We start from the raw sequence: 10640 nt of genomic DNA on the forward strand, positions 1-10640 counted from the left end.
TCGCAATCAGCAGTTCAGAGAGGAGAGGGGGAGCACAGTGACGTAACGCTATGCTGCGCCTTGAAAATAAAAGCACGCTAGTAAAAAAATGTCAAAATCTAATATTTTGCGGTACAATTTTTTGGGGGGGACATATCCACCTGGCTTTTATATTGGGGGGGACATGTCCCCCCCGTCCCCCCCGCTTCCTACGCCGCTGGTAGGTGACCACATACAGTGCCGCAGACAGGAGGCCGGCTTGTTTTGTTTGAATGACCACAATTGCGGAAAATTACTCGTGAAGATGGACCAGCTAGAAGAGCGAGGTACTCAAGAACGCTGACACCCTTTTTCCACCTGGATTCCCGCTCTTTTTCACCCTCATGTCCCTTCGTTGTCGGACAATCTTGCCCCCACTTCCTCATTGCCTCGGCCGTATCTAGACCCACAGCTAGTTCCTGATTGTCTTACGTTGTGGCACAGACCACGCTTCAAAATTGAGCATAAATCTGCTGCAGGGAGTATAACCAGCCCTAAAGTGTGACCCACTGGAAGAACTGCGGTGAACTGGTAAAAGAGAAGTGAAATGGGATGTTCAAAGATGATGAGGATGTTTGGCTCAACCTGCTGCTGTGAAGCAGGATTCTGCACCATGAACAGAATCAAAAATAAATATGGATCCAGGCTCAAAATGAGCACCATGATATGTGCTTTAGAACGGCTTAGTCTCCATTCAAACCAGGTTTAAAGCCTTGCAGACCAGCCTAAAGCCCACTGTGAACATTGAGACAGAAAAAATAACAAACGGTCAGTTCAGGTGTTTGATAAAATATGGGAATCAGGAAATTGTCTATATAGCAAACTGAACGATTGTTGTTCTCTACTTCAAAAAACACTTTATATTTTAAAATGGAAAAATCTTTTTTTATTTTTTATTTTAAAAGTCAATGTATAACATGAATACATAAAAACCTGCATGTTATTTCAGTGGTTTTTCTTCTTTCTCCTTATTCTGTTTATCATAACGGATTACAACAAAAAATGTCTCCGGACCTTTACTGCTTGTTGATTTTCTTTATTCGGAACCCGCTGATTTTTAATTGGTTAAGGTTTTCACATCACTGTTGAAGCTCTGCCTCCTCTGACACACAAGACATGGGGAACAACTTCCTGTTCTAGTTAGCACAACAGTTCAAGCTCTGATTGGATGGTTTGTAAACAATGTTATGCCACAGGACTTTTACTGGATTTAGGTCTTGGTTACCCCTGCTGTAAACCATACCATTTTAATAGATAAAACAATTATTTCACCCCAGTCCTTTATATCCAGTGGGACTAGGAGTTAATAGCCTGGGATCCAGGCCCTGCTTCAGGCTTTTCTGGTAGCAACAACATATCTCAGGCCTTTCCTTTTATAAATAATAATTTCTGTGAAAGCAGGAGTCGCCTTTCTTTATTAATGTGGCTCTGCCTCCTATGGCTTTATAAAACCCAACAAGGCTTTCATTTGGCTGCAGAAACATGTAAAGAGCTTTGGGTTTGTCTGAGCGTCCATCCTAACAAAGGCTCCTCTGTTTGGACACAGAGAGACGAGAAGGATGGGACTTCACATAATCGTCCATCAGATAAATTAGAGACTTTCGTCCTAAAGACATCTCCGTTCTTAAAGCCTTATTGGAAAACACACACACAGAGACACACACGGGTACAGTTTCAGTATAATTACTGTGTATAATCAGGCTGAGAGAACCACACTGTCTGCTCCATAGGTTATCATGGGTGTGTGAGTTTGGGACAATCTTTTCCAGTGAGTTTAAAGGATGAAAGTGCATAAACTGAAATGTAAGGCCCCCGATATTCCTATACAATGTGGTGCATTCACAACCAAAGCATTTCCAGTGTTCACCAAACGCACGTTCAGCAGCCCTGCGCTGCAAAGCCGTGTGGCGGATGCGTCCGGCGACGTTTGTGATGGATTTGCATTGTGTCCCTACCCTCAATGGTAAAGTCAGTAATGATTCATATTTTTTATTTCAACCGTTGCGTATATTAGCTGCGACGTACGAATCAAGATGCTATGACCCGAAAAAATCTGATTGACAGATGACCACTGATATAGGATTGGCCGAATTTAAGTGTTCAAGCTGACGTATAACTAACTGACCAGCATAAAAACACAGATTTTAAGACAGGATTTTTTTTTTAAATCGAAATGTTCAAAATTTTGGGACAATATCGTCTGATTAAGGGTTTATTTATATACATGTTTAAGCCAGAATGATTTGAGATTTAAATATGACTTCCCTACGACTTTAATATAAATCTGGCCACTCTGAAAACTGCCATTCATGCTTAAAAAAAAACTATTCTGCAAAGAAGAGTTAGAGAAAAAAGCCTCATTTCTAGTTACTGCCAAGTTTGTTTGGATTGTTTTTCTCTTAGTCAATAAAATCCTTTTTAAATTTGAAATGCTTCTATGTTATTTACCTATTCTTGTCTGATATTACTGTGAAAAAGCAGGAGCGTAAAATGGTTAACATGGTGTTGGAAAATAAAGAGTTTCCAGTCTTTTTATCAAATAAACATGGAGGATAAATTACAAATCTGTTATTAAAGGAAACAAATATTGTTGCATCGAAGCAGAACTAAAACCTTCGTAAAGGAACAAAGCCAAACATGTCTTACAGTGACTGAAGGTTGTGAAGGTTGTTAAAGGCTTCAGCAGGAACAGAAGTCAGCTGGTTGTTCTGCAGCATACTGTAAAAACAAAAACATTAAAAATTTAGTAAAGAAACAGAAAAGAAAGCTGCATAGCAGTTAATTTTCAGCGTGAAAAGAAAAATGAATGAATCTGAACTCAAATCTTGTAGGAATTATCCTTTTGAAAACCTCCACAGTGATAAGAAGTGTTGGATTATAAACATCTGAGAACTTACAGCACTTTTAGGTTGTAGAGGCCGTTGAACGCTCCTTTGGGGATGAAGGACAGATCGTTTCCTGCTAAACGTCTGAGAGACAGAGACAAGAACGAGAAAAGTTCTGATTTATTAAGAAAGGTCTTCCTCTGTGCCATAGGGACTCAAGTAAGAGGAGCAAAGGAGTAGATTTATAATGTTGTCTTTATTAGAAAACAACAGTGCAAACATTAATGATCCTGACAATCACTGCCCTGATTTTTACTTCATAAACATTGCTGATAAGTCCTTCATAAAACATTAATAAAATTCTCTCTTCCTCAATCCACTCGTCCATTTAAGACCAAGAAACTTTTATTACACATAAAAAAAAAAACAAATCACATCCTTTTCAGGAACAATAAAAAAAATTTAAGTGCATTATATTTTTTCTTTTTCCACATTTTAACCATCAATGTCCTTCAATGATAATTAACTAAACCACAAAAATGTTGACTTTTTTGTTTTTCTTTTTAGGGAAAATATTGACATTTTAATGTTAAAGCGTCTGATTTCTGCCCCCTATGGATTAAAATATGGGTACTGCAGTTTAATTTTCCTATTGGTCAGAACTGCACAGCTGTCGTCAACATCACAGCCCACGGTTCATCTGTAACGATGCGTCCCATTTACCTCCGAACTGGGAAATGAAGTAATCTCCAAGGTGATGGTATCATTTTCTGCTCATGGACCCTTTTCTTCATGTTTTATATTTGGACACTGTGGCCGCTGTTCCAACCATAGTAAGGAAAGAAACTATGATTTAATGTGGTTCTCAGACGGTTAAATGCAATGGAAGGCATCATGAAACGGTTTCACAGACAGAACTTTTTAAAGGATTCCTTAACCTTGTAATAAGGTATGATTTTTTTAGGACTTTTCCTAAAGGTAGCACTATATCTCTAGAGAAAGTAACTAAAGACATTTATCCAACTTAAGCTACCCTATGGCTATTTGTGGACATTGATCCTAATTTCAAATCCTGCAAATCCGTAATGATGCGTTCACAGTAAACCCATTTTGAGCATCAGGCCCTCTGGTTTTACATGCAAAGCCTTTTTGACTTTCAAAACACACTTGTGAATGCACCATTTGCACACTTAAGTGGAAATGTGTCAGTGGTCACCATGATAAGTGCTGTCTGAATACAGCAAGCAGTTAGGAGGGATGTAGAAGGAGGAAGCAGGATGCCTTCTATCATAGTTCCTTAAGCTGGGTATACACTGTACGATTTGCTGGCCTTTTCTGATCAGGAATCGTGAGGTCGGGAGGTTTGAAATTCAGTCGGCCATTAGGGCAAATCGCTCAGTGCACAAACAATGATTCTTCTTCTTCTTCCTCTCAGATGAAAACACAGAAGCATGGCGGGAGTGCAAGTGAAATGGATTTTTTTCTGTAAAACTGACAGACCGTAGTAGCCACGTCTGCTCAGCCATGTCTTTGTTCAAATATGTCGTCATCTTTTCTTTTTAGGGCTTTCAGCACAAAGTTGCACAAATTACCAAGGCAGTTTATCTCTAATGAGCTTCATTTTCCTCTTCTACTCATTTCGAGTAGCGCCATCTCACTGCGGAGCTGAGTCCGATATGGTTTTTATATGTACAGTGTGGGCAGGAGCGTCGGGACGCAGAGTGTGAGAACAACCATCGTGAGCTGTGAACTCTCACTGTACGACGAAACTTGTTGTACAGTGGGAGCTGTAGGTGCGTGCAACAATTAAAAAAAATCAAATAAAAATCACACAGTGTATGCCCGGCCTCATGACGTTTCTATCTGCTATCAATACATGCAATCCTTTACTTGAGAGGATGTCTAAGCACAGCTCCTCTTACAGAGTTTAACAAAAATACATAATTTGTTATGATTATCATGTAGGAGACAAGCCAATGGACACATTAGCACCAATACATTTGTAGTTCTTTTTTTTTTTTTAAGGTTGTTGTTGTCATGATCTTGGTTTGATGACTGGCTTGATTGCTCACTCATCCTGCCTAGCTCCGCCCAGTTTCTCATTACCACACATTATATCCACCTGTTCCAGCTCCTACTTAAACTGCTTGATCCCAGTCATCAGTGCCAGATTATTCTTTAGCATTTGGTGTTAGAGTTTTCTAGCGTAACTGATTGTGTTCAGATTGTTTGATCCTGACCAGTTTTGCTTTTGGACCTTCGAGCCCGTCTGTCCCTGTTCTGATCTGTTTGCCCAACCTGTCTTCGGGCTGCTGCCAGATTCTTCTTCTGGACTGAACCTGGATCTGCCTGACTTCGACATGGATTATCCTGCCTTTCTTCGTCTGCTTGGATCTCACCTCCTGCCAGTTCTGCAGCCTTGAAGGTTTCATCATCTGGACCTCTTTGGCAGCGTCCACTGCGGCTAGAATCAACCTTCTTCTCTGGGCACGGACTAAACTGTCAAACCAGGTTAGTGACTCACGTGTTCATAACCATTCTCCATCAGATTATTTTGGTGTTTCTCTCCTGCAGAGGTTTCTGCTTTAGACGCCCTAGTTGCTGCTACTGTAGATCCGGTTTTAAATAAACACTTTTCGAATAATCCCACTGTCTGTTTTGCCTTGATTCCTGGATCCTCTGTTCTGAGCCTTAACAGTTGTAATCTGAAATAATGAAATATTGCTAAAGGCTGCTTTAACATGGTGACACAGGAAAATAAGCTGGTTGGTGGAGGCCTGCCCTTTCTCAGTTCCAATTTTTCAGATTTTCTGACCTGCCTATGAGAAAGTAATAATTTAATTGTGAAGGCAACTATGACACTGGATTTATTTTAGGGCTATCGGAGTAAAGGGATAAGATTTCTAAGTGTTGTAAAACCAGGTTTCTTCTTTTTCCTTATACAAATATGACAGAAAAAACCAAGCAAAAAATGGTGATAAAACGTGGACGAGTTCTGAATGCATGAATACTTTTATAAGGGACCTCATCCTGAGGAGCTCTGAATTCAGGCCAGGTTTTAATTTCTGTGTTTGCAAGAATCTTCCAGTAAGCCTGGACTTCCAAAGCGGAGTAAAAACAGCGAGGGATAATGAATCCTGCAGGTCTGTTTGTTTTTCAGAGGCCATGCAGAGTTCAGCCTCTCGGAGTGCCTGCGGTGTCCTATCGCCGTAGTGACGTTTCTCATGCCGCCGTGACAAATATCACACACACACAGCTGGCAGCAGAGCAGAACATCGGCCAGAGTCATGTTCAGGTCTCAGTGAGGTCAGCCCGTCTCTCCCAGCTGCCTCGATGGTTTTTAATTTAGTACGGCCCGGCTTTGGGAAAACGCTCATACTTGACACGATGCTGCTGGGAGGTGAGGAGAGATGAGATTACACATCGCATCCTTAAAGATATCTGATCTGCTTGCCCGCTCAGACACCCAAACTTCAGACCTCCGATGGTCACTGACCACAGATCAGATGCATTATCTACCTTTACTCATCCTCAGATATTACACCTAATATGCTCTGCATCTCCTTTCTGCATGACCAGGTGGATGTTTATGGATCACTGCAGCCATTAAAGAAGGTGATTGACTGATATAAACCAATAAGACCAAACAAGGGAGAACCGATGATTTACATTTAGAAAAATCACTTGAAGTAGAAAAAAAATAAATGTTGATAATGATAAAAAATATATTAGAAGAGCTACCACATGGCAACATGGGAAATAAAAAGAAAACAGATTAGAAATTTTAAAAAGGCTTCAAATAATAAGTAGAAAACATGAATATTAAGAGTGATCAATATTGTGAATAATATTGCACAATTTATGATGTGTTTATTTCCTTTATAATTATTGAATAAATTATTTAATAATATATATTCAGTTCCTAAAGTACCACTGCATGAGCTCCTCAGCAGACACTGAGTGCTGCAGAAGCCTGTTAATCATTCCTTCATGTTAGTCAGGTGAGAAGCGAGGAGACGGCTAAAACTTGCAGGACAGTGGTACCCGAGGAACTGGCAAAAAACATGCTATAAAACAATTCAAAACATTAGAAATAGATCGACAAAAAAAAGAAAATTAGTCTAAAGATAAATGCATGAAAATGAATTCCAATTAGACACTTAGAGGCATGTAAAATATGGAAACATTAATAAAATAAAAATCTTCTAAATAGAAAGGTTAAACAACCTTAGCCTTTCACAGCATTATAAGACATAAGTGATCATTTAACTTCAGGTAAAGTGAGGAAAACCAACCTCAAACAACACGGAAAGTAACAGTTATTTAGAAATCACACTTAAACATAAAAAATGTTTTAAAAAAAATGAAAAAAAACGGTGGAAAGATGGAGTCTGACCTCTAACAATCCTCATAATGCTCAGCTCTATGTTTTGGGAAAAACTAAACCCTTTATATCAGCTGGCATGGAGGAGGAGGGGTGATGATCTGGGCTTGATTTGTAGTTTCTCCTTTGGTTCAAACTGGGTCATCAGCAGAACAGCAGTAAATATACAACGGAATAACTGAAAATGAAAAGAATCAAGCTTGTCCAGTTAAAGTCTGGACCTCGAATGAATGGTTAGGGAGAAGAAAGCCAAAAACGTCTGCAAACCTCAAAGAACTGCAGCAAGTCAGACAAGTTTCCTCCTAATAGATGCAAGAAAAACAAAACAAAAAAAGTCCTAGACTTGTGGCTGCAGGAGGTGCTTCTCTATGCAGTAATGTCGGGAGATGAGGATTTTTATTTACCAAAAACCAGAAACCCTGACAATAAAAACAACAGCTGCAGGCCAATCAAAGCTCTGAAAAATTATTTCAAACACAAAAACTTGAAGAGGTATAAACTTCAATGAAAATCTAATAATTGACACAACATAGTTCAAATACCCATAGAAGACCTGCTTATATTTCACTGCTGAGATCACATATTAAGTTTCATGTGAGGTAAGATCATTTTTGCGGATGATGAACATAAGATAAAGTGACTCACAGCTCCTCCAGAAAGTGCAGGTTGGATAGAGCTCCACTGGACACCACAGTCAGGTTATTCATGCTGAGATCTCTGCAGACACAACAGATAAAAAGAAAGCACCTTTCAGCTATTTTTATTCCCACCTAATCAAGCTTTTTTAAATACAGGATCTGCATTCATAAAGTCATAAAATGACATTAAAAAGAGAATTTTAGGTTCAAATAATGCAGCAGCATAAAACAACATCTGAACACAAACAAAAACATACATCAGGAGTAAAAACAGGACCAACGACTCATGAATTATTAAAGCCGGCTCCTTAGAAACACTGAGGCCATTCAGCCAGCTTCACGTGCAAAAACATTTGGTCCCACAACCCAGACCTCCGGTAACTTTTTCCATCTCTGTGAGGACCGTCGAGCGGGCTTTGAGCCAAAATCAGAAACTGGATGAAGAAAAAAAAAAAAAAAACGGGGAGGAAAATCTACAGCTCCTTCAAAGAGTCGACAAACACCTGAGTGAGAAACAAGACGGGAGCAGAAATGACTGGAAATGGAGAGAAAACAGGAAAAGCGGGAAGGAGAGCCGGAATGAATGAATGTGGGAGGTTTCTGCAGTTTATCCTCAGAAAACCAGGATTTAAAAAATTATTCTGTCTTTAACGGGAAACAATTACCGTAGCGACCATTTTTAGGCCCATTTGTTTCCTAGAAGTAAAACCATTAAACCTGTTTTTCTATCATTTTCAAAACATTAGCATTGAGCATCTGTTGCTGCCTTAGTACTGATGAAACATCCCGTTGCTTCTATGTGCAAAGCTTTGTCACCTTAAATTAAAAATCTTCTAACATGAAAATAACTTTATTTTGACCTGATTTCATGACAGTCGCAGAACCGTGAAAAAAAAAAAAAGGAAAATCACAGAAATGCTTGGATATGATGGGTTCTTGTTTTAAAAATCTCAAAATTAAATCACTGCTCTGCATCAACGGATCCACAATTAGTTGTAACAACAGAATATTTTCTATGTAAATACAAAGCAGTAAAATTACTGTAAGATTTTTAAATTTTATCCATGTAAATAAAATACTGTGACATGTAGGGTGACCAATTGCACTATACAATAAATAGTGATTTAAATTATGCCATTGATTTATTACAGGTGGAAATAAATAAAGAATTTATCCAATATCAATTTTTTGAGCCTCAGTGTAAGTATTAATGACAGTTTAAGAGGTAAATATCATAATTTCATGATATAATAAATTCAGTTATGTTCCTGAAATCAAGCAAACCATGAAATATGTTAAATTGTCAAGCACCTATCAAAGCCAAGAAGGCGGGACTAGGACTGCTTCCACTGAAACCCTAACATCTGATTGGCTGCTTCTCACTGAGCAAAATAGTTGAAGTAATTACTGCTGAAAAAAGCATAAATAAATAAAAAAAATAAATAGCCAGTGTGTGTGTTGTGAAATCATTTCATTCCTAAAGTGTTTGACTGATTGTATCGTATAATGATGTTAAATCACCTTTTTAATTTAGTCAATGTTTCTTGGTCCAAAAACATTAGACTCAATGGGTTTAATAAGAACTCTGCACTCTGACAAAGGGGACATGTCCCCTGGACTTTTTACTGTCCAAAACCAATTTCACGTTACAGTACACATGTTTTTTAAGATAACTTAAACAATCCAGATTCTTGTAGAAAAACGTGGGTCTCAAAAGACAATAGTTGGTGAGGGAGTCTGCTGTAAATTAGGTAAATGAGTCTGCATTTATCTCTTGGGTCACGTAATCTAAAACGGTTGTAATCAGTAGAGGGCGCTAAGGCACCCCAATTACCCTAACTAAGACATAAAAAAAGAAAAAAACAAGATTTTATTTTATTTTCCAATTTGAAATATATGAGTATATATTTTTTAGATTTGCAAGATAAATATTTAATCTTTAAGTAAAGCGTTTAGTAAAGTGTCCTTCCTTTTTTCGTCAGATTGCTGACATATTTTCGGCCTAAGGCGCAAAAATCTTTGCCCATTGACTCCCGTCGTACATGCGCAGTAGCTCCTCTGCAATACAAAGGTATAGGAGAGCTCGGGGTGCAGGAGAGCTGCGACCTGAGGTAACAGGAAGTGTTTTTGCTCACCACCTTCCGCCACAGCGCAGACTTTTTGTAGGTGATTGACAGGTTAAGTCGGTGGAGTTGGAGACATATTGGAGAGAGAGAGAGAAAAATGGTGCAAGAAACGTCCCTTTCCAGGACCCGGTTTAGCAAGAAGGCTTGGCTATCTGCATGCAGCGAGGCTAAAGCTTTATCCTACTTTCCCTGCCTCCTTTTTAAAATACCAGGATCTGACCCAGCATGGATAAAGACAGGTAGGACTGATTTAAAACACTTTCTAGAAAAGGCAAAGAAGAAACAATCTGGGATTCACATGGAAAATAATATAATTTAGTGTACTTTTTCTAGATGTTTTTTTAGTTTGCATAGTTGCTCTCAAATAAACATATTCTCAGAAAATAAATAGTTTTTATATATAAAAAAATATAAATCTGACAAATAGCTTCTCCATTATTAAACTGGCACATTCTTTTTTTGGTTCTTGGAATAATATTGGACCATGCAAAACACAGATTTACCCTCACAAAGCCTCATAAGGCCAAGATTTATGTACAAAAAGTACATAAAAGTACATGAATTCTGTTTTGTTTTTATAAATGTTTTTTATAATGTTTGTTTGTATTGGTATTCATATAAATATACTGGTGTGGTAACTTAGTATATG

At 38.4% G+C, this 10640-nt stretch overlaps 1 protein-coding gene across 1 annotated transcript in view; it reads right to left on the bottom strand.

Moving 5' to 3' along the window:
- The window catches only part of lgr5 (leucine-rich repeat containing G protein-coupled receptor 5), a 68942-nt gene that overhangs the window by 36045 nt on the left and 22257 nt on the right, over positions 1–10640 (bottom strand). Inside the window, exons 2-4 of the mRNA XM_015381618.1 lie at positions 7873–7944; positions 2916–2987; positions 2665–2736 (exon numbers count right to left, since the gene is read on the bottom strand). Of these exons, the coding sequence (XP_015237104.1) occupies positions 2665–2736; positions 2916–2987; positions 7873–7944 (216 nt within the window). The remainder of the gene's footprint in view (positions 1–2664; positions 2737–2915; positions 2988–7872; positions 7945–10640) is intronic.

The sequence above is a fragment of the Cyprinodon variegatus genome, unplaced genomic scaffold (assembly GCF_000732505.1).
Source record: "Cyprinodon variegatus isolate N-32 unplaced genomic scaffold, C_variegatus-1.0 Scaffold237, whole genome shotgun sequence".
Classification (NCBI taxonomy): Eukaryota; Metazoa; Chordata; class Actinopteri; order Cyprinodontiformes; family Cyprinodontidae; genus Cyprinodon; species Cyprinodon variegatus.